Source organism: Schistocerca nitens, chromosome 2, assembly GCF_023898315.1.
Source record: "Schistocerca nitens isolate TAMUIC-IGC-003100 chromosome 2, iqSchNite1.1, whole genome shotgun sequence".
In the NCBI taxonomy this organism is placed as follows: Eukaryota; Metazoa; Arthropoda; class Insecta; order Orthoptera; family Acrididae; genus Schistocerca; species Schistocerca nitens.
The window spans coordinates 380,442,636-380,467,635 of record NC_064615.1 but is presented as its reverse complement, the minus strand read 5'-3'; the positions used below and the strand labels follow the sequence as shown (position 1 = coordinate 380,467,635).

The 25,000-nt window shown below is 38.4% G+C and overlaps 1 protein-coding gene across 7 annotated transcripts in view; it reads left to right on the top strand.

Annotated features, from left to right (window-relative positions):
• LOC126236207 (lysophosphatidylserine lipase ABHD12) overlaps window positions 1-25,000 on the top strand; it is a 103,087-nt gene that overhangs the window by 36,472 nt on the left and 41,615 nt on the right. For all 7 annotated transcript variants that reach the window (XM_049945324.1, XM_049945326.1, XM_049945322.1 and 4 more), the window contains one exon: window positions 12,572-12,677. In XM_049945324.1, coding sequence (XP_049801281.1) covers window positions 12,572-12,677 — 106 coding nt within the window. The remainder of the gene's footprint in view (window positions 1-12,571; window positions 12,678-25,000) is intronic.

Below are 25,000 nucleotides of genomic sequence, written 5' to 3'. Positions count from 1 at the left end.
CATCAAATCTTGCAGGTATTTTCCTAGGCTGAACAGATGGGTCTCTTACAAGGGGAAGGCCTCAGACACAGCCAACGGATTCGGCTCAAATTTGGCAGGTCACTTGTGTACAACCTAAAATGAAGGAATCTAAGTTATTTTGGGTCAACACTGCCGTGTTTTTGAGAAAATCGTCCCTAAAGGTTGTGAAGAGCAATCGACTGAAAATTGGAGGGATTGATAGATAATTGTAAATAGAACATTTTTCATCATCGGGTATGGGGTCCGCAAACGCAAAATTTTCCGGAAATAGAGGAAAGAAACTTTTTATAACTGCCGCTTCTGTACCCACATGATAAACGCTATTTGGCGACAGCACTGATTGCGCACCGGCCCAGGTAACTGGCTGGGACTCGAAGAATCTGGGTTCGAATCTCGAAAGATGTGACACAACAAACAATAAATAGTTACTACAGCATAAACAGACTAGCTAATTACCACAAACTATAGACAGTACTCGTCATATGTTACTTACGGAAGGACACTGTATTCATTCACAAAACGTATTTCATTCGGCGCATTAACGATGGAAAAATCACTGCATGTATCTGCGAGGTTCGCGGCAGCCTAATGACGGAAAACAGCTCTTTCCGATTTACTTCTTTAAGGCTCGTGCTGGACACCTTCACTCTTCCAGATTCACAACTATGATATGATGAAGAGGCAACCGGGACAACATAACTCTCTGCGCATGCATTCTGTCCCATGCCTCGCTGTAAACAAGCGTCATGCAGTTGGCTATCTGTGATCCCTCATGAGGAATTCGCAGCACTCTTTCTCGGAGTTGTTTTCATGCGACAAGGCTTAAAAGTTTAATACTTTACTAACTCACGGCGTTTGGGAAATTAGTTTGCCTATCTTATTATTATCATTCCTTATTGATTTACTTACCTTATTAACCCTCCTATCCCTATCAATTGAGATATGGAAAAATACAAATGGAAAGAATAACATCCGCTAGATTTCTTCGAGATTTGAACCCGGGTTCTCCCATTCCGAGCCAGTTACCTTTGCCATTGTGCTATCGGCGCTGCTGGTGGAAAGCGTTTTGCATGTCGGTACAGAAGCAGCAGTTGTAAAAGTTTCTTACCCCCATTTCGGACCCCATACCTGATGATAAAAATGCTCTACTTAAAATTATCTATTGATCCCGCCAATTTTGAGTTGTTTGCTTGTCATAACCCTTAGGGGGTGATTTTCTCAAAAATGAGGGGGTGTTGATCCAAAATATCTTAGATTCCTTCGTTTTAGGTTGTAAACAAGCGACCTGCCAAATTTGAGCCGAAAGCACCATTTAAGTAATGGTGAAGCATGATGAAAATTGGGTTGTTGGCAACAAGAAACAAAAAAAAAATCTGCTACCATTTTCTTCTGGGATTTTAGGAGCTTCAGTTGATAAAGAATGTGACGTGGTCCTTCCACCCAAGAGAATTTAGATTTGTTTGTAAACCACCATGAATCGTAAATGCCAACACTGTATTCCGCAAGCAGTTGTGACATCTTCAAATTGCTGGCTTTAAGGCCATGTTTTGAAACCCATATGTGACAAATTGTTTACGCAGTTTTTAACCACCGAGAGTGGCTTATCAGAAAAATTTCTAATAATGCCAGATCAGTTGGAAGTGCACCAGTCTTTAGAGTCTGAGGAGTTATCTAGTAACTATGAGTCAGATCTGTAGAGTGATCTAATACAACAATGTCACTCACTGAATGTAAGGCTCTAGAAAGGATATCCTGACAAATGAAGCATTGTTTTCAAGTTCTGCTGCACTGTCAAGGATGTCACCAGTCTAATCACTCCACTTGGTACACTACGTTTTCCCATCCAACTGTTTATTAAATGTGTGCAAAGGTAGCTCATTAGTATGAAGAGTCCAAACCAACCAGATGAGTTTACGAGTCAGCTTTGTCTCAACCCAGTACACAATTCCTTCTTTCCTGCCAGTGTTATAATTCCCTGGTTCACTGCAAATAGTGTAATGCTTATCTTTCACTATACTTGGAAACTGATGACATGAGTTATCGTTTTGTAACAGAACTTTAGTGGAATCTTGGCATACATGAAAGAAGATGCATTCAGTTTTGCCTGTGCTGCATCGAGCATGAAATTCTTCCTCGAGCAATTTCACGACATTTTCCTCGGCCCTTTTTCAATGTATTGTGATCAATAACAAGTCTCCTTCAGTAATTAGTCCAGCAACCAAAGATGAAGCTGTTGTGATTGCAGCTGTAGCACCTAGACAGACACCATAACCAATACTTTGCAATGTAGCACTCCAAAATTGTAATATAATAGCTTGTACTTGAAGGAGAAGGTACATCAGAAATGCCACTTAGTATCTGCAAAAGATCTTCAGAATCCTCACCTTTAACATCAGTTGTCTCCTCATCTTCTCCCGAGAAAAGAATTTAATTTGGTTGTAATATTAACTCTTCCTTGTATTATCTGCTTGTATTCAGAATTTTTTCTTCTTGCCTCTTCTGCTTTTTAATTTGCCTTCTGTGTTCAGATGATGTTGTTGCGGTCCTCAGTCCTGAGACTGGTTTGATGCAGCTCTCCATGCTACTCTATCCTGTGCAAGCTCCTTCATCTCCCAGTACCTACTGCAACCTACATCCTTCTGAATCTGCTTAGTGTATTCATCTCTTGGTCTCCCTCTACGATTTTTACCCTCCACGCTGCCCTCCAATACTAAGTTGGTGATCCCTCGATGTCTCAAAACATGTCCTACCAACCGATCCCTTCTTCTAGTCAAGTTGTGCCACAAGCTCCTCTTCTCTCCAATTCTATTCAATACCTCCTCATTAGTTATGTGATCTACCCATCTAATCTTCAGCATTCTTCTGTAGCACCACATTTCGAAAGCTTCTATTCTCCTCTTGTCTAAACTATTTATCGTCCACGTTTCACTTCCATACATGGCTACACTCCATACAAATACTTTCAGAAACGACTTCCTGACATTTAAATCTATACTCGATGTTAACAAATTTTTCTTCTTCAGAAACGCTTTCCTTCCCATTGCCAGTCTACAATTTATATCCTCTCTACTTCGACCATCATCAGTTATTTTACTCCCCAAATAGCACAACTCCTTTACTACTTTAAGTGTCTCATTTCCTAATCTAATTCCCTCAGCATCACCCGACTTAATTCGGCTACATTCCATTATCCTCGTTTTGCTTTTGTTGATGTTCATCTTATACCCTCTTTTCAAGACATTGTCCGTTCCGTTCAACTGCTCTTCCAAGTCCTTTGCTGTCTCTGACCGAATTACAATGTCATCGGCGAACCTCAAAGTTTTTATTTCTTCTCCATGGATTTTAATACCTACTCCGAACTTTTCTTTTGTTTCCTTTATTGCTTGCTCAATATACAGATTGAATAACATCGGGGAGAGGCTACAACCCTGTCTCACTCCCTTCCCAACCACTGCTTCCCTTTCATGCCCCTCGACTCTTAAAACTGCCATCTGTTTTCTGTACAAATTGTAAATAGCTTTCACTCCCTGTATTTTACCCCTGCCACCTTCAGAATTTGAAAGAGAGTATTCCAATCAACATTGTCAAAAGCTTTCTCTAAGTCTACAAATGCTAGAAATGTAAGTTTGTCTTTCCTTAATCTTTCTTCTAAGATAAGTCGTAGGGTCAGTATTGCCTCACGTGTTCCAACATTTCTACGGAATCCAAATTGATCTTCCCCGGGGTTGGCTTCTATCAGTTTTTCCATTCGTTTGTAAAGCATTCGCGTTAGTATTTTGCAGCTGTGACTTATTAAACTGATAGTTCGGTAATTTTCACATCTGTCAACACCTGCTTTCTTTGGGATTGGAATTATTATATTCTTCTTGAAGTCTGAGGGTATTTCGCCTGTCTCATACATCTTGCTCACCAGATGGTCGAGTTTTGTCATGACTGGATCTCCCAAGACTGTCAGTAGTTCTAATGGAATGTTGTCTACTCTGGGGGCCTTGTTTCGACTCAGGTCTTTCAGTGCTCTGTCAAACTCTTCGCGCAGTATCATATCTCCTATTTCATCTTCATCTACATCCTCATCAATTTCCATAATATTGTCCTCAAGTACATCACTCTGGTATAGACCCTCTATATACTTCTTCCACCTTTCTGCTTTCCCTTCTTTGCTTAGAACTGGGTTTCCATCAAAGCTCTTGATATTCATGCAAGTGGTTCTCCTTTCTCCAAAGGTATCTTTAATTTTCCTGTAGGCGGTATCTATCTTACCCCTAGTGAGATAAGCCTCTACATCCTTACATTTGTTCTCTAGCCATGCCTGCTTAGCCATTTTGCACTTCCTGTCGATATCATTTTTGAGACGTTTGTATTCCTTTTTGCCTGCTTCATTTACTGCGTTTTTATATTTTCTCCTTTCATCAATTAAATTCAATATTTCTTCTGTTACCCAAGGGTTCCTACCAGCCCTCGTCTTTTTACCTATTTGATCCTCCGCTGCCTTCACTATTTCATCCCTCAAAGCTACCCATTCCTCTTCTACTGAATTTCTTTCCCCCATTCCTGTCAATTGTTCCCTTATGCTCTCCGTGAAACTTTGTACAACCTCTGGTTCTTTCAGTTTATCCAGGTCCCATCTCCTTAAATTCCCACCTTTTTGTAGTTTCTTCAGTTTCAATCTGCAGTTCATAACCAATAGATTGTGGTCAGAGTCCATATCTGCCCCTGGAAATGTCTTACAATTTAAAACCTGGTTCCTAAATCTCTGTCTTACCATTATATAATCTATCTGATACCTTTTAGTATCTCCAGGGTTCTTCCATGTATACAACCTTCTTTCATGATTCTTGAACCAAGTGTTAGCTATGATTAAGTTATGCTCTGCACAAAATTCTACCAGGCGGCTTCCTCTTTCATTTCTCTCCCCCAATCCATATTCACCTACTACGTTTCCTTCTCTCCCTTTTCCTACTCTCGAATTCCAGTCACCCATGACTATTAAATTTTCGTCTCCCTTCACTACCTGAATAATTTCTTTTATCTCATCATACATTTCATCAATTTCTTCATCATCTGCAGAGCTAGTTGGCATATAAACTTGTACTACTGTAGTAGGCTTGGGCTTTGTGTCTATCTTGGCCACAATAATGGGTTCACTATGCTGTTTGTAGTAGCTTACCCGTACTCCTATTTTTTTATTCATTATTAAACTTACTCCTGCATTACCCGTATTTGATTTTGTATTTATATCCCTGTATTCACCTGACCAAAAGTCTTGTTCCTCCTGCCACCGAACTTCCCACTAAAACTTTAACCTATCCATTTCCCTTTTTAAATTTTCTAACCTACCTGCCCGATTAAGGGATCTGACATTCCACGCTCTGATCCGTAGAACACCAGTTTTCTTTCTCCTGGTAACGATGTCCTCTTGAGTAGTCCCCGCCCGGTGATCCGAATGGGGGACTATTTTACCTCCGGAATATTTTACCCAAGAGGACGCCATCATCATTTAATCATACAGTAAAGCTGCATGCCTTCGGGAAAAATTACGGCTGTAGTTTCCCCTTGATTTCAGCCGTTAGCAGTACCAGAACAGCTAGGCCATTTTGGTTAGTGTTACAAGGCCAGATCAGTCAATCATCCAGACTGTTGCCCCTGCAACTACTGAAAAGGCTGCTGCCCCTCTTCAGGAACCACACGTTTGTCTGGCCTCTCAACAGATACCCCTCCGCTGTGGTTGCACCTACAATACGGCTATCTGTATCGTTGAGGCATGCAAGCCTCTCCACCAATGACAATGTCCATGGTTCATTGGGGGGGGGGGGGGGGAGTGTTCAGATAGCTGCTTTTTAATTTGTCTTTTGTGCTCAGGTAGATCTGATGATAAATTCCATGCTATCCAGCAGATCTAACCTTCTCTCTTTGACCTTCAATAAATACTACTTCTTGGACAGGGATCTTCATATCCATAGAACAGAAACAGATGTATACCTCTTGGTTACAGCCAGCACCATCTGGACATGGACCCTCATATTCTGAACATAGCTTAATCTCACACTCGAAATTGAGGACATCGAAGAGTTTGTCCAATGTTGCCATGAAAGCCTCCGTCACTTCGAACTTTCCTCTGCCAAGTGATATGTTTTTGGTCTTTTCCCAGTTTTCAGTCCGTGAGGACTGTAACCCTGGAATTTAATATTGGCAACACAAAACAACTCTTCGGTAGTCCCTACTTTTTTAGCACTTTTGGATCAATATCCTTTGCAAGAGTGGCAGCTGGTTAATTTCTGACATTCCCTCCACTCTGTTCTCTGAAAAGAAGCCTGTATCATAGTATAGTACATAATGTAGAGATGGGATTTCAGAAGGCAGCATTTCTCAATCAGTTCCAGTGAAGTTATTTGTATAAGTGGAAGTTGCCAGTCTTGCCTTCCTTTCACTAGCCATGGTTATGAATTTTCATATTTTGCATGCGGAAGAAACTATCTGAGGCTGGCAAAAGACAGACAAGTGAAGTCACAATTTGTAATGTATTAGTAAAAAGACACTCTGCTGTAAATGAGTATTGCTAGTTTAAAAGCATTTACAAGTGTCAGAAAAATGTTTAAAAATGTTATAGTATATTCTTATCCTTGCAGCAAAAGTACAAATAGAAATAAGAAGAAGGCACTTCTTGAAAGAAGAGAGTTTTCTGTGAATTTTACATGGAACATCAAAATATCACAAAATTCAAGTAGCTGTTTACAAAGCAAAACAATGTAATTGCCTTATCTCGTGAATATAATTGGGAATTGCTATCAGAACACAACCTCATGACTCCATCATGTTTTGAAAAACGAAATCAAAATATTTGACAGAACCTACTGGTGCAATGGACAGTGACAATAAGGAAAGACATCCCTACAATACTATATCACTTCAGCAGCATTTCTTTGACATTTGTGATATAAAAGTAGTGTGTCTAACCCCCGCTCATTGTTTTACATGACTGCATGCAAGGAAAGTTGAAGCAGTGGAGAAAAATACTGTCAAATGGCTCCATATACAACAGTGTAACTTGACGTGATTGTAATTACAACACAAGAGCCAATTTCAGTCAAATTTCCTTTCAATTTTCGAACATTTCTGGGATTCTGTTGCAAAAAGTTTCATCCTCATAATTACAAGCATTACATCACTGTACTCTTCTTTTAAAGTGCTTTCAGAGACCATTACAAGTATGTGTGAATCTTCCATACTTCTTCAATATCTCGATCAATACAAGAGTTAAGACTCGTTGTCACATAATAAAAGTGTGTGCCCCTCAATGTACTATCATTTGCTGAAAGCCTCATTTCAATATCTGGAACTGCACATGGAATAAAAATGGTGTTAAGTCTTATGTGACTCACCCTGTATATCTATACGTAAAAAATATCTCAAAATTTGATGCCAGAGTAGTCTGCAGTGCAACTTTGATTTCCAGCTTTCTTCCCCCATTCCTCATACCATTTTCATTGCTTGTACATGTTTCCCAGTAGACTTAAAGTCCTCACTGTTGATTATATTGTTAGCATCCCGACATGAAGGAGGGCTGTAAGGGGTGTGGAACCAGTCAAGGTATACATTAACAGGTAGGAGCAGCCACTCCAGTTCATTGTTTAAACAAGAATAAACCATACAACAACATACTGCCTAATGGTTGTAAGAAATTGATGCCAAATGATGATTTTAAAAACTAAACATATTTTAATAGTATCATCTTCATACATTCCCATATAAGTGTTTTCCATAAATAAAGCCTGCTGTTGTGACTTAGCTTGTGATAAATTGTGATATGGTTAGAGGTAAGGATGAAGCAGTTTTTATACCCACAATGGCGCGCGCACTGTGTGTGTGTGTGTGTGTGTGTGTGTGTGTGTGTGTGTGTGTGTGTGTGTGTGTGTGTGGGGTGGGGGGGGGTTCTCTATTTCTGAAGGAGGTCTGTTTCATCTGAAAGCTTAAATGTTTTGCAGTCTTTTCATAGTCTGTTGGTGACTCAACATTACCTCCTTTTGGTGAGAAACAGTCTGACATTTTTCATAATATTATTGTAGATAGCCCATGCATCTTTAAAGAAATAGGAGGAATAGAGGCAGTCAAACAGTCACATAAAAGAATTGGAGATATATCTGAGTTAAGTCTGTAAAAGGTATCTTGTGACTTTTAGGTATGTTTGTTGATGATCTGCTTGTAGTCTTTTGCATGTTTTGCTTATTATGTTCTGTGTGTGCTAACCTGTTTACCTATGTATATTACTTATTAGCTCGTAGTTCTCATTGACGTTGCAGAAACTATCATTCGAAAGAGTACAATAATCAAATATTAACTGCTGTATTCAAAATTTGTGATTTTTTTTCCTCATATTATTTACCACTGAAGATACGTTACCTTGGCATTACGGTTTTCAGTCTGAAGATGTTGCATTCAGCTTCCTTGCTAATCTATCCTGTGCAACCCTCTTCATCTCATAATAACTACTGCAACCTACATCCAATTAAACCTGCTTACTGTATTAATCTCTTGGTATTCCTTTGCAGTCCCCAAACACGATGATTCTTTGGTGTCTCACTCTTTTTCGTACAAACTGATCCCATACTTTTTTAGTCAAATTGTGCCACAAATTTCTTCTTCACCAATTCTGCTCAGCACCTTCTCATTAGTTCCACAGTGTTCCCATTTAACCTTCAGAATTCCTCTGTAGCACCAGATTGCAAAAGCTAATACTCTCTTTTTGTATAAACAGCTTATTGCCGCTGTTTCAGTTCCATACCAGGCTACACATCAGACAGATACCTTCAGAAAGAGCTTTTTAACACTTAAATTTATATCTGATATTAACAAATTTTTCATCTTCAGAAACACTTCTATTACTGTTTTAAATTTTATATCTTCAGTATTTCAGCCATTGTCCATTATTGTAATGCCCAAGTGGCAAAACTCGTTTACTACTTCTAGTGTCACATTTCTGAATCTGATTGCTTCAGCATCACTTGATTCAATTTGACTTCATTCCACTACTCGTGTTTTACTTCTGTACTTGTTAGTTTTTTAGCCTCCTTTCACGATATTGTCCATTCCGGTCAACTGCTCTTACGTGTCCTTTATAGTGATGACAGAATCACATCATCAGCAAACATCAGTTTTTATCCCTTCTCCCCGAACTTAGATTTTTTCAAATTTTTCTTTTTTTCTTTGGTTTTCTTTACTGCTTACTCTCCAGATTGAATAACATCAGGGATAGGCTACAAACCTGTCTCACTCCCTTCTCAACCATTGCTTCCCTTTCATGCCCTTCAACTCTTATAGATACTGTCTGGTTTGTTGTAAATAATATTTTGCTCTCTGTAATTTATTCCTGCTATCTTAAGAATTTCAAAGAGAATATTCCAGTCAACACTGTTGAAAGCCTTATGTAAGTCTACAAATGCTGTAAATGTAAGTTTACCTTTTCTTAACCTATCTTCTAAGACAAGTCGTAGGGTCAATATTGCCTCTTGTACTCCTACATTTTTCTGGAGCCCAAATTGATCTACTCAGAGGTAGGCTTCTACCAGTTTCACCGTTCTTTTACAAATAATTTGTCAGTATTTTACAACCATGACTTATTAAATTGGTAGTTTGGTAATATTCACATCCGTCAACACTTTTTTTTTTTTTTTAATTCTTCATGAATTCTGACAGTATTTCCCCTGTCTCATACATCTGGTGTGCAACCAGATGGAATAGTTTGTTCATGGCTGGCTCTCCCAAGGATATCAGTAGTTTAAGGGAATGTTGTCTGCTGCAGGGGCTTTGTTTCATCTTCGGTCTTTCAGTGCTTCAACAAATTCTTTTCACAGTATTGTATCTCCCATCTCATCTTCATCTATGTCCTCTTGCCTTTCTGTAATATTGCAAGGAAGTTCATTTTCCTTTTATAGTATCTCTGTATATTCCTTACACCTTCCAGCTTTCCCCTCACTGCTTTCTGTCTGAGCTCTTGATATTCATAAGCCTCCTTCTCTTTTCTCCAAAGGCCTCTTTAATTTTCCTGCAGTAGTGAAATATGCTTCTAAATCTGTACACTTGTCCTCTCCACAGTCTGCACTTCCTGTCAGTTTTTAGATGTTTGTATTCCCTTTTGCCTGTTTCATTTGTTGCATTTTTAAACATTCTCCTTTATCAGTTAAATTCTGTAGCTCCTGTGACATTCAAGGATTTCTGTTAAACCTTAACTTTTCACGTATTTGACCCTCTGCTGTCATCACTACTTTCTCTCTCAAAGCTACCCATTTGACTTTTACTGTATTCCTGCTCCCTCTGAAACTCTCAACAACCTCTAGTCTTTCAACAATGTAGGAAAAGACAGAATGCTATTTACCATAAAGAAGACACATTAAGTAGCACACGTGCACAATTGACACACTTCCATAAGGACTACCTGTAACTTAATGTGTCTTCTTTATGGTAAGTAGCAATCTGTCTTTTCTTACATTGTTGATATTCCTATCTGGTTCTTTCAAGTTAATCAGATTCTACCTCCTTAATGTCCTACCTTTTTGCAATTATTCAATTTTAATCTAGTGTTCAAAGCAAATAAAATGTGATCTTTCAGGTAACTCCAGGTATCTAGCCTTCTTTCATGATTCCTATGCCAAGTGCTAGTGATGATTAAATTATGTTTTGCACAGAATTGTAGCAGACAGCTTCCGCTTTGATTCCAGTCCCCCAGTTCATATTCTCCTACTATATTTTTCCTTCTCTTCCTCTTCGTACTAGCATATTTCAGTCACCCACCACAAATTTTACTCTCCCTGAAGTACCTCCATAATTTCTGTGGTTTAGTTGGCATACAAACTTCTACTACTGTTGTGCATGTAGGCTTTGTGTGCATCTTGACTATGATAATGCATTCACTATGCTGTTTGTAGTAGCTTACCTCCATTCCTATTTTCTTATACATTATTAGACTGTTCAATTATGAGTGATTTTTTTATTTATATTGCTGTGCGCATCTAACTGGAAATCCTGTTCCTCCTGCCACTGAGCTTCACCATGTCCCACTCTACCTAATTTCAATCTATCCATTTCCCTTTTTAAATTTTCTAACCTACCATTGTGATTAAGGTATGTAACATTTCACAATCGAACCTGTAGAATGCCAGTTTAGTTTTTCCGCACTGTGTGACTGTTTATATGAAAAATCATGTCTCTTTGTATACAAGAGGATTTTTTTAAATTTTCTGCCATAGTACAAATACATGAAAAATTTAAATTAATTCTGAGAGAATGGACAGGGCTATTGATCATCATATCTCAGTATCAAATTTCTCCTATTCTATTTGTGGTCATAGTATGGGGATGTTAATTAAATGTGTGTAGCAATTATGTGCAGGAAGAAGTGGATGGTTTTCTATTCGTTAATCATTGTCACTCCTTTAAATTCAAAGGATGTCTAGTATTTTCTGTTGAGAGGAAATGTTTTATGTAGGTTGTGAAAGTAAGTTGTGGAGAGAGATTACCTACAATTCCATCTACTGTATGGATTTGTACTTCATCGGTACATGTTGCAGTCATGCGGTGTTAATGATCCAACAATCAGTTGTGTAAAAGATAGTAGTAACTATATCACCATTCACTGAAGACACTCTGAGAGTAAAGTTACTCAATGAAACAAGGTGTGCCCACTATTTCGGGAGCATTATTTGGATATGTTGCGAAGGTCCCATAGATTAAAGTCGAATATGTCCTTCACATTAAGTGAGTAAATTGTTTTGGAAATGTCAGTTTTATTTAAAGACATAGAAGGCATATTTCATATTTTGCTTGTTTGTGTATATAACAGAAAATTTTAAATATTTGGGTAACATCTTTGTAATTGTTAAACTTATAACGCTAGGGAAAAGTGAAAGCTGCAGTGACCAATGGATGTGACATATCGTTATGGCAGTGGTTGTAAATCAGAGATGCATGGGGCTCAAATCCGTCTCTGGTCCCCCTAATTTAGATATTTTATGATTCTCTAATTTTCTTTAGGTGAACTATTTGTTCAACAGACAACAGCTCGTTACTTCACCCATTGAGGTGGTGTTCTATCTCAGTGAGACGAAACCACCTTCAACTGAATTGGTGTTTCATCTCGGTGTCATTGGAACATTAAATTGTGTTATTGGTCAGAGGATTCTAATCAGTGACAATAAAAAAGAAAAAGCAAAAATAGTAGTAACAGATAGTTTCTTCCATTTGGTAGGGAATGGTAAGAAACCTTATATGCTGCAGAATACTTCAGTGCACATGTAAAGTTGTCTGGTCAAGCCACAGTGTAGGTGTAAGTGTGTGATTGAGTTACTTATTTCGTTAGTTAGTTAGTTAGAGAGAGGGGGGGAGGGAGGGGGGGTTGTGCAGCTACAGTAATAATCATTTTCTAAGTGTGTCTGTCTGCTGTTCAACTCTTCCTCTGTGTGGTAAGCAGTTGGTTTCTTCCCTTACCATATTTATCCTCCACAAAAAAAAATTGTTAATACATGTTATGAAAATGCTGTAGGCTTATTTTTATTTTCAGTGAGGTGGCCAAGGAATCCTGACTTCAATGTGCCAAAGAAGTATGGTCTTGATGGGACCAGAAATTTTTATGTTAAGACAACAGAGGATGTTCAGCTTGGAGTATGGTAAGTAATCCTTACTATTTTTATATCTAAGTAAGTAATTTAGTAATTAGTTTGTAACTTACATTAATTTTATGTATGAACAATGGGCTGCAGCCTTCATTGACACACTGATTTTGTAAGTGTGAATTTTTTGGAATGCTGCATAGTGGCTGTTAAGTTGCAACTTACTATCAAATTATTAGGTGAATGATCTATGAAACAACCGCTCTACTATAATAATCTTTATGCTGCTCAGTGGTAGCAAGGTGTCGGTGTATGATTTATACTAAGTGGAATGGCAAATGCTTTAAGTAGATACAATTTTATTTCCTTGCTCTGGTTCATTTTAATGCAAATTGAAATGCTGGAATGATCCAGCCACATGTGAAAGAATTTTTTTAACAGTGACAGCTGTTACATCTTATATGGGGAACACTTTGGGCCAACGTGCAAACCTCTGATGCAGTATATACTCGTATATCTCAATCTGAAATCTTTTGTGGTCATTGTCATTGAGGGTAAAATCTTTTGGGAGATTAGGCCAAATCATTTTCCTGCTCAAACTTCAGTATTGTATATTTTGGCAAAACATTGAATTCTGAAGTTTGTGGGGGAATATGATGGGTGGGGCCTAATCTTCTAGAAGATTTTACCTTCAGTATCAGTCGTCTTCATGACAGTATTGAGCTCCTTATGTCAATATGGACATGCTTAAATTACTTTTTGATGTAGAGAAGTGAAAGTACCAAATGGGATTGCAACAGATTGTTCATCTTGTTGTGTTGGCATGCACCACACTTATGTACAAAGTTGTTGCAGTATTTTTTGTATTCTGGGTGCAGACTGCCAGATTAGTGACTTGCGTCTTGATGTAACTAAGTGTGGAGCAATGAGGTAACTCCCCAGTGAGAAACTGCTGTCACAAAAGGGGATGCTTGCACAACTGAAACACTCCAGTAAAACGTAATATTGAAATGTGGCATCAGGAGGTGCCTGTGCAGTGAGCCTCATGGTTCCTTAAGGAACACATTTAGTTCATTGTCTCAACACTATACAAGAGTGAAAGCTTCAGTATCAAGTTACTTTGAGATAACATTGGTACAGTAGTTTCTGTCTGCTAGCACATTATACATGCTAGACGTCTGTTATGAACTGCACAATACAGTTTAACTGTCCCGCTGACATACCATTGCTTCGTCCAGTCTCTCACGAAGACCAAAAGTGAGTGATAAGTGATTCAAAAATGTCTCACTTTTGAGCATGTACAAAAGGTTTTCTTGGAAGCATGGCTACATATACCTCATACTTGTGTCCGCATCAGTTCATTTGCCGGAATGATCACTTTCGGCTGAAAATTACCAAAAGTTGGTTTTGTTGGTTGACAAATTGTTTAACACAGCTGCTGTAACAGTTACAAATGTGTTCATCGTGAGGGTGACATATGGCTGAAGATGAGGCCATGCCAGTGGTGTGCCTTCTGCAATAGTGACTTATAATCTGGTCAAAAGCATTTACTTTAGTCTTACTCTGCAGGCTTAAATTTTTAGCAACTATTTGAATGATGTGGCCAAAACCATGTTACTGTATGCAAAATCTGCTGTGGGTATTTGTCATGCTCAAGACCTGCCACAACTCGTGTACCCTTTTAGATTGTTTAAACTTGCAGATTGCTTCGAAAACGCTGTTGAGACTATCATTGAGACTCCTTGGTTTCCATATAGGAGGTCTGATCAAATAATTCTGGAACATTGGTAATTTCGCACCAATGGTGTGTTGGAGCGAAATACAGTTGGCATCCCTGCACACGCCTTTGCTTAATGTGTAAGTGCCGGAAGTGAGGCTTTGCACTAATTCTCACTGTCTAATTAAATGCAGTAAGAAGGAATGCTGGGAGCACGGTGTCTCTTCCTAAGGAGCCTATGTTTCTTCATCCCAAGTGTGGGCCAAGCTCCATAATCCTTTCGGACACCAAATATCATAGCTGTTCTGAGTCTCTTCCTTCAGTGTGGCATTTGTACTGATGCAGCCCACTTTGCAATAGTGTCAGAATCCTATTCTTATCCAGCTACCATTCAAATGCGTAAGTTGAAGACGTCTCTCTATCCTTCACCCCACCCTGAATTATATAATGAACATTTCACTGACTGAGGACTGCTTCAGGCTCTTGTCTTATCACAATATAGCCCCATGACCTGGTTAAATTCATAATCAGATGCCACAACATAGGAGTGTTACTGAGACTACATCTACTCAATGTCTTTGACTATATTTGGCTTGAAGGTGTTTCTCTTTCGCTGTGGAGAGATAGTACCATCTACTCAATCATTAAGCCAGGCAAAAACCCAACATCCATTGACAGCTAATGAACACTTAGGATCATCAATGTGCTCTGCAAACTGCTTGTAAGGTTGGTAGTCTGATGATTACACCGGATTATCAAATGAAATCAAATTAAGATGCATAAAGACAACATTTTTCTGATGCACTGCTGTTAAAACTTCCTCGTATGATGCTTGCCTGGTGTTCAATGATGATAACTCTGGAAGAATCAGGATCCTTATGAGATGACGCTTTGATGCAGGTTGCTTTACTGGAAACCTGCTGAAGAGGATTGATGATGTGCATATTGGTTGTTCTGAAATGTCAGTGGAAGATATTGGCAAAAAGGCAAACCAGAAGATCAGATTAGAAGAAAAGAGCTGCATGAAGACCACAAAGACCAAATGTACAGATATGGCCAGCACTAAGGTGCTTGGTTCTGGCATAAATGTTAATAATTTTTTTTCTGCATTTCTTGCAACTTTCATTTTTCATTGTTCAATGAACACTTTCTGCTGAAGCATTGCAGACAAAAAGGTGAAATTCACTGCATATTTTGTACATACTGTAACACAACTTCCTGTGGTACAAAGTTTTTCAAAGTGAATTACTGTCAATTTATGTACATTTTTGCGAAATAAAAATTGCTGTGTATCATAAGAATAAATTTAAAAAATTGTGAGAATTCTAAGACTGATATTAAAAAAGTGGTGTACAGATTTGTGTACGTAATTACTAAGAATAATGTAAGACATTTTGAAAGTGGCAAGTAAAGTATTTGTTGTAATACTAAAAATATGCAATGAGGTACTGTTTAAATTATTTGACAAAAGAAATGGAAAAGTATGCAGATTATAGCAAATAACATAATGACAGTATGCAAAATTTGATTCAGTTGTCTTTCAAACAGTAGAAGTTACATTAGCTCCCTTCGTCTCATTATTGTTAGTGCAAACTAGTACCCATTACATTTTTAACCTTCTCCCAGCTAAAAGGAATTCTTTACTCTGTGACTGTCTTTGCCCATAGTAGGTTTGGTGGGTGGGGGAAGGGGGTCCGATGCAGGTCTGGTTTTTCTCACCACAGATGAGCCCTGAGAGGTGCTTTGTCTGTTTTGATCGATGTACATCAGCTCTGGCATCAGTAATGCTTTCAATGCCTCAATTTTACAAGTCCTGCATACTTTTACGACCCCTTTAAATTTCTGGTGACATCACTAACTCCAGACAAATTCCCCCTTGAGCAAGGGAGTAACGACCTCACTGCTTAGTCCCTTAATCACCAACCAACCTTCTATATTTGTTCATTACAAAATCATTAATATGCTGTGTTGGATAGCAGTTGATTATAGTTTGGGCATTGAGTTATCAGTAGTTGCTACAGGAGTGCCATCTGTTGTCTTAATTACAACATAGAGTGATCAAGTCAAACTGCTCTTCGAAGGACAACGATACACATTTCAGCATAAACCTGCAGTTTTATTTTGCAGTTGGAAGCTTATCTAGATACAACCAGTATGCCCATGCATGAACCAGTAACATTGGATAAGGTGATTGGTTAGAAATGTTTCACTATTGCTGAAGTAGTTATTTATTGAGTGACACCTGGGCATTGCCAAAGCTGTTCATCATACCAACAGCAAACTTAACAATCATTCTCACAACAGAATTGTTGACATGACAGAACTGCCTCACCTAGAAAAATGAGTTTTATGTTTCTGCAGCTGGGAGCATTTTCTTCATGTACCACGTGTGTGTACTAAGAGTCATCAAGTGCATTTTCTCTGGTGTTTCAGCAGTTATATGTAGTTTCATTCTCGCTATATGAAGTTGGAGTTATACCAAACAAATATTGTTCATCACATCTTTCATGCAATACCCAATGTTAACAGAAAACATCAGTTTGTTTCCCATTACAAATAAGAACTTTTAAAGCTGAATTTCACATGTCCAACAGATAGTGGTCCCAAATTAATATAGTAAATTATTGGATGTGGAGATATGTTTTAACAGTGACAGTAAAATACTGTAAAACATGTGTTCACCCTGTCTTCATTACACGACTTACCCTGTCTCACATGCTGTCTTGGCTTTTTGCTGCCTGCTACCTCCATGCAACAGTGCTACTCAGTCACAGCTGGGGATTAGTGGTTATTCTTAATTTTATACTGTCACTAGTGACACATATTGCTAAGAAAATATCGCACTATACTAATTTGAGATCACCCTATCGAAAGTGCACATAAAATTAAGTTTTAAAAATAATTTTATTTGTAACTGGAAACAAGCCAACACTTTCCATTGAAACTAGACATTACATGAAACACTTGATGAGCAGTATTTATTTGGGCCAACTCTGTCTACATATTGCAAAAGCAGAAATTAAAATATCTGCTGAAACACTAGACAAAATGCGCCTAACAACTTATGTATCTTCAACCTGCGGAAAGTCATGGCTACTATTTTTTGATGTTTGTCATTTATCATGGTGTGGTGCTCAATGACTGCTACCACAATTGCATTATACTATAGTGCTGTATGTGGGATGCAGTTGGGGATAAATGTCCACATCCTTCAAAGAGAAAATTCTTTTCTATCTCAAGGTGCACACTCGCACATTTTAGATCAGGACCGGCCGTGGCATCCCAAACTTAATCCATGCCAGGTATGCGAGCCTTGTGCATCCCAATGGCAGGGCTGTCTCAGCTTATTTTCAGTCCTTCTCAGTAATGCCCGCTACAGCATGAGGTTTTTTAGATAGTATTGTGGTGTGGCATTTTTCAGCCAGCACAATTCTCTTTAGTTTGGTAGAATCATGGCGTCAGTGCTGTTTTCCTTTTGCTATTTCTTCGTATTCACAAGTCCAGTGTGTGCCTGCACAAAAAGAGGCTGTCTGGTGATCTATTGCCACAAGGCTTTAAGAATGAAATGGGAATGAGATTAGACATTGCAAGGTGAGAAACAACTTATTTTTAATTTGATGGGGATTGAATTAAAAATAACACACACATTCAGAAAAACACTCCAGTTCCCCAAACTCGCTTACATTAAAGAAAATGCAAGGTTTGAAGAATTCATTGTGGCCGTGAAGGAATTACAAGGATAGTGTCATAAATGTTTTGAGGACATTGGTAGTGTTAAATCTGTTTTGTAGCTGTTTTTGAGACCTTTCGCTGTTTCCCTTGAAAGTGTCCCGTGCATGTGTGAAAGACTTTGTTGTGTGATTATGAAACTAAATGTCATGATTACGTGGCAGCTTGAGTGCAAAAATCTGTGAAATTGCCTCTGTCTGTCCGTATGCCAACAGTTTCTACTGGATAAGAATTATGTCTTCATTTCACCAAAAATAATTAAATAATACTAAAAATTTGTTTTGTGTGTTGTCTGTATTGCTGAGAAATTTGAATTATAAAGCCAAGTCGTATTATCCAGTGTAACAAAACTGTCATTTACAAGGACCATTCAATAAGTAAAGCAACACTCTTTATTTTCTGTGCCAATTTTGATTGAAAAATGCAGAATTTGTTGTGGAATTTTCCTGTTTCAGTCCCTGTAGTTCTGTGAAGTTCCAATTGGTGGGATATGTAACAGTGATTTTATAGAAGTACAGAACTGTCATTGAGTTTCTTTTGGCAGAAAACTGGAGCATCACAGATATACATAGGTGATTGTAGAATGTGTATGGAGACCTGGCTGTGAACAGAAGCATGGTGAATCATTGGGCAAGGCATTTGTCATCATTGCAACAAGGTCACGTGAACTTGTCTGATCTCTGTGTGCTGGCTGGCCATGCACAGCCGTGACTCCTGCAATTTTGGAATATGTGGACACTATCATTTGGGTGACAGGTGGATCACAAACAGAAACCTCGTTACTCAACTGGATGTCTGTTGGTAGTGCTCACATACTCTTCCACCAGTTGGGCTACTCAAGTATGTGCACCTGCTGGGTTCTTTGCCGCCTAACGGAAGATCGTAAATAGTATTCTGGAACCACAAAGAGCAGTCGAAGGACTCTGTACAGAATTGCCTGTGCATTATGAGGCTGATTGTGACAATTTTTTGTTCAACATCATTGCAGGTGATGAAATGTGGGTTCATCACTTCAAACAGGAAACAAAATGGCGATCCATGGTGTGGTGTCACACCACAAAAAAAATGTCATGGTGAATCTCACACCTTTTGTAGCCAAAAGAGTGGGGAATAATATGGTATATTGGAACCCTGAATAAAACCAACGTTTATTCAGAAAAAAAAGTGTTGCATTACTTATTCGACACCCCTCACAAGTGCAAAGCAATTGTAGCTTCCCCTCGTTCCATAGAACAAGCGAGAAGACCATTTTGAAAAAGAGTAACAAGAAAAGACTGCAAAGATTCACTTTCTCATTTCTGGTCATGTTTCTCTGACATTTTCAATGATTAGACTGTTCGTTTTATAAAATTGCAGTTATATTTTTCCTATAAATACATACTTCCTCTTATAAACTTTTAAAAAGACAAAATTTTTTATCACCTACCAAGTACCATCACATCTGCATACAGTATCTGCTGGAAGGATGTACTTCAGTTCTTGCTCATGCCAGCAGACAGTAGAAGTTGTTACCGTGGCCATATGAATAATGTTGTGTATAAGGTCCAGGGAAGTACTTTTTTATTATGGGACCAGAGGATAGGAAATGGTTGAGGGATTTATACTATATTTCTTGTCATGAGAGCCACGTGTTTGCCCAATTGAAAACTAAAACTTACTTTCTATATAAATAATATTATACAAAGAAATGTCTACAGTGATAGAAAATACTGAATACTATGTACTCATTATTGTCCTTACATATATCTTGGCTTATAACAAGTAATGTTTTTACTATTCAGTGTTCTTTATTGTATTTGACAAATTGGATGTATTTATCCAGAATGAGATTTTCACTCTGGAGCGGAGTGTGCGCTGATATGAAACTTTCTGGCAGATAAAACTGTGTGCCAGACTGAGACTCGAACTCAGGACCATTGCCTTTTGCAGGCAAGTGCTCACCATCTGAGCTATCCAAGCACGACTCTTGCCCCGTCCTCACAGTATTATGAGACAAGGTACTGGCAGAAGTAAAGCTGTGAAGATGGGGCGTGAGTCGTGCTTGGATAGCTCAGATGGTAAGCACTTGACCGCGAAAGGCAAAGGTCCCAAGTTCGAGTCTTGGTCCTGCACACTGTTTTAATCTGCCTGGATGTATTTATGTTACGGTCAGTTCATGTCACTTAAAATGCTTCAGTTAAGATACTTTGAGCTGCATTGTTCTCACGGTCAGTCTTCATGTTGCGCTGTGCCAGAATTGCCACTTAAGAGTGTCCACGTCTCTAGCGCCCTGATAAAACATTCAGGTGTGACCCCAACCCAGTACAAGAGGAAATATAGGGGAAAAAATGAGGAAATATAGGGGAAAAAATGCAATAAATTGCTAATAATTCATGGAGAGGTGCAATAGGTCTAACCTCTCAGAAGATAAGATTCTTTGAAACACTGTGTGAGCATTTCTGGAAATGATCAGCTCTCGTGTATCTGATCACATTGTTAAAACAGTTTTCCAACACTGTAATATTATAATGATCCCATGGATCTTTTTGAGTTAAGCTCATAAATAATGATAGAGATCAGCAACACACCACAAATGAGTATATTGTACAAATTACCATGAATGAAAATTATACTTGAAAGTCATACTCTACCATGTAATAATGACACCTCTTAACTAGTTTCTCAGGTAACAACATTGCACTTGGCATTAAACTATTTCAGTTAATTAATCCCAGTTCTTAATTACAGCACTTACACATTCCAAAATGTATAAAAGTTCTGTAATTAACTATTTTTATAAAACAGACGACATCTCAGGCCAAAGATGTATGGATACTGTGGAAATATGCACATTGGTTTATAAGTCTCAACAAAAATATTTTTTAACTGTAACTCCGATGTTACCTTTCAAGAAATTATGGAAATAGTAAACTTTGTGTTGTTAAACTTTGATAAAAATACTTCCCTGCTTTCTTTTTAAAGACTCAACATTTATTTATATTATATCACTGACTTCAACATGCTTGCTCTACTTGTTATAAGTCATATCTCTAAACTTTCAACACTTTTTCCACTTTTTGAAGTTTAAAATTGGATTATTCTCCTTCACTTTGTGTGGAATAATAGATAAAATGAGAATACGGGGACTTTGTTTTAATTTTAACAAACCAGTTTATTTTAGCTCTTTAAAATGATTCAGATCTTTACATAGTCAAATACTGATGTGAGCGAGTGACCACAAATCTAATCCCCATAATGAACAAGATAAAATGTGTGCACGCGCGCGCGCCCACACACACACACACACACACACACACACACACACACACACACACACACACACAATAAAACCTCGTGACGTGGCTACCACTTTCCAGCTGATTAAAAAACTCAACCACTTCAGATACACACACCCACTACAAATCTTACTGAATGTGACTCATAACTTATTACTAGAATAATGGTAGCAGTTGGATTTTCCATCTCCAAATGGTTCATCTAGGGCAAGGAATCTCTATAATTGTGACACTAACAGTGAGAATGGGCTAAATACACTGGTAGTCACAGTTCACTTTCAGTCCGTTTTTTCTTGTGCTTGATCCTGCAACCTAGAAAAACTTGAATGACACTCAATTACTAAATACTCAACAGTGTGCCACAAGTTACTACCTCGCAGTAACACTATCCTCCACAAATCTACACAAATAGCTAATGCTCAACTACCTTTGCGTGTGCTTATCCCTAAATTTTCAAACTATACGCAATACCCCAGTCTTGTGGCATGTACAATGGACTATCACAGGCAACAAAACCGGTCCCCATCAGACACAATTATGGACATTAAAATCTCTATGGTTGTACCTACAATGCACAAATACTAACCTTCGAACTAACACAGTGCGCCAGCAATGCTACACTAAGCCTGTCACTTGAAGATCGCTTGACCACAGTTAAAGTACAAAATAAAATTACAAAGAACTACTTCCAAATAAAACAAGCCAAATTGTTCTGCTAATTGTGCCGTAGTATTGTTTTGCATTATCTAACTTGCATTTAAAAATCTAAATCCAATCAGTATGAGCTTCTGAAACGTTTTGAACAAAATTCATGAAAAACCTTCAACTGTCTTTGATAATCAATACCAAATTCTTCTAGCAAAGTATCAATTGCGACACATGTAAACGTGTCTCGACCTACGTGCAGTAACACAACAATCATCTACGACTCACTCACGTATTCTTCAGCTCCTCAATAGTGGCTAACTGCTTCTTTCCACAAGACTGTAGCTGACTGTGTGAAGACTGTACAGCTAATTACAGTACAGGTTTTTCTAGAACATATACAGGGTTATTCACGGAGATCTGCAAATATTTTAATATGTTATTCTACAAGTAAAACGAAAGATACATAGGTCCACAAATGTTTAGTTATGAAGTTACAGCTAGTAAAAGATTTTGCCTGAAATTTAGCCATTTTGATAATATGAAGTCATCACAAAACTGTACAAGGTTAAAGCAAAGCACGATTTCCATTGATTTTCTTGTTATTGGTCTGATGAATCTAATAAAACATGTCCCAGATGTGTTTCTGCAGTAGTTTTCCAGAACATCCAAAGAAGCAAGGATTATTATACAAGTAAATTTGTTTGTTTTCCATTAAGAATGTAGAAACATTTACGTCATTATTGACAACGGTTAGTGAGTTGTTTCAGTCATTTTGAAACAAGTTAGTTTTCTGTATTGTTCAGTGAAAGAATATGACAACAACAGTGTATTTAAGTGAAACCATATAGTAACTGTTGTAGTTTGTAGATTATTTATGAAATAGGGATGCCTTTCAAATTTACGACAGGGGAATATGTCGATATGGTGTTTATTTATGGCAAATGTGATGGTAATGCTATGGCCGCAGTTAACAAATATCGCATATGTTATCCAACCAGGATTCCGCATGCATGAACCATTAGTGGAGTATTTTGAATGTTACGGGAGTCAGGTTTTCTACATAGCATTTATAATCAGTACGATCACTTGATTCATGATGAGGATATTATGGATGCTGTTCAATGTAGTACGGGTGCCAATACATGACGTATCTCTCAACGATTAGGCATTTCACAATCTAAGGTATGGCGTACACTGAAGTACAATAATATGTATCCTTACCATAAACAAAAAGTGCATCATTTACATCCGGGAGATCCAGCCCTTCGCTTAGAGTTGTGCAGCTGGTTAAATAATAGTCAGCAGTTACACAAATACATTTTATTTACTGATGAGGCACAGTTTACTCGAGATGGTACAACAATTTACATAACGAGTGCAAATGGTCTTGAAGAAAACCCACATGCAACAGTGCAACGCAATTTCCAGCAGTGATTTAGCAGAAATGTGTGGTGTGGTATAATCAGCGCACGCTTCATTGGACCATTCATTTTCCCAGGACGTCTAACTGGTGAGAAGTACTTACAGTTTCTTCAAGAAGAAATGGCACACTTGCTTGAAGATGTTCCACTTGCTACGCAATTGCAAATGTATTTTCAACGTGGTGGTGTGCCTCCACATTTCACCAATGACCAATGCTGTTAATACACATTTAAATAAACATTTTTCCTAGAAATGGATTGATTGTGGTGCTACACATCTGTGGCCACCCAGATCACAGCAATGCCAATGGATTTTTGTGTATGGGGATGGATGAAAGACTTAGTTAATGAGGACAAAATCAATACATGTGAGGAATTACCTGCTCACATTATGAATGCATTAGACGAAATTAAGAACAACCCTGTGAAATTAAAACGAGCAACAAAATGTGTTCATACACGTGCAGCTAAATGCATTGAACTTGGCGGAGACATTGTTGAACATTTATTGTTCATGTTTAAATGCGAACATTTTTAGGTTAGGCTTTACCGTGACTGTTACTGACATTAAATGAAACAACAAGTTTACTGTTACCAGTCGCCGTTATATTTTTTCCACGACGCGTTTCGAAGGTTTAAACCTCCATCATCGGGTGGATTTACATTAGTTGGTATTACATATGTGTGTGTGTGTGTTGTGTTAAGATTTTGTATGAACTTGTGGCACTTCCTCCAGTGGTCACAGGTTCCTTTTTCTGTCGTAACACATCACATCACATGTATTGCAGCAGAGCTAGTGTATAGTGTGGCTGCTATCACAAGTGGCACTCCATGTAATGGGATAGGATAAGCCTGTGACAGGGCTAGAGGAGACTGCTGGGTGTGTGGATTGGCCAGGCCTTGCATCTAAATCTTCAACAGGGATATGATCCCTATGTCAAGGAGATGAGAGCAGCATAGGGATAGAGAAGGATATTGTGTAGGTTGGTGGGTGGCAGAATACCACTTCAGGACAGCTGGCAAGTATTCTAGGTAGGCTGTCTCTCATTTCCGGGTATTATGATAGAAATTCAAAGCCCTGGAAAAGGTTGTTATTAAGTTTTCCAATCCAGGATGATATTCAATGATGAGGGGGGTGCTCCTTTGCAGCTAGGTTCTAAGGGTTGGTGGGAGGATTAGGGTTGTGTGAGAATATGGTACTGAAAAACTGTTTGCAGACTAGGTTTGGTATATAGTGCTTTTCTGAAGGCCTCAGACTGTAGGGGAGTGACTTTTTGGTATGCAAGGGATGATAGCTCTGAAATTGCAGGTATTGTTGATTGATAGAGGGCTTGATGTGAACAGAGGTATGGATGGAATCATCAGAAGGGTGAAGGTCATCATTCAGGAAGGTTGCACATTGGGCTTAGGAGGACCAGGTGAAGTGAATGGGACAGAAAGTGTTTGACACTGGAGGAATGAGGATAGGGTGCCTTTGCCCTGGATCCAGATCATGAAAATGTCACAATGAACCTGAAGGTGTTTGGGGTTTTGGGAGGCTAGGATGACTCCCTTAAGATGGCCCGTAAACAGATTAACGTAAGGTGGTGC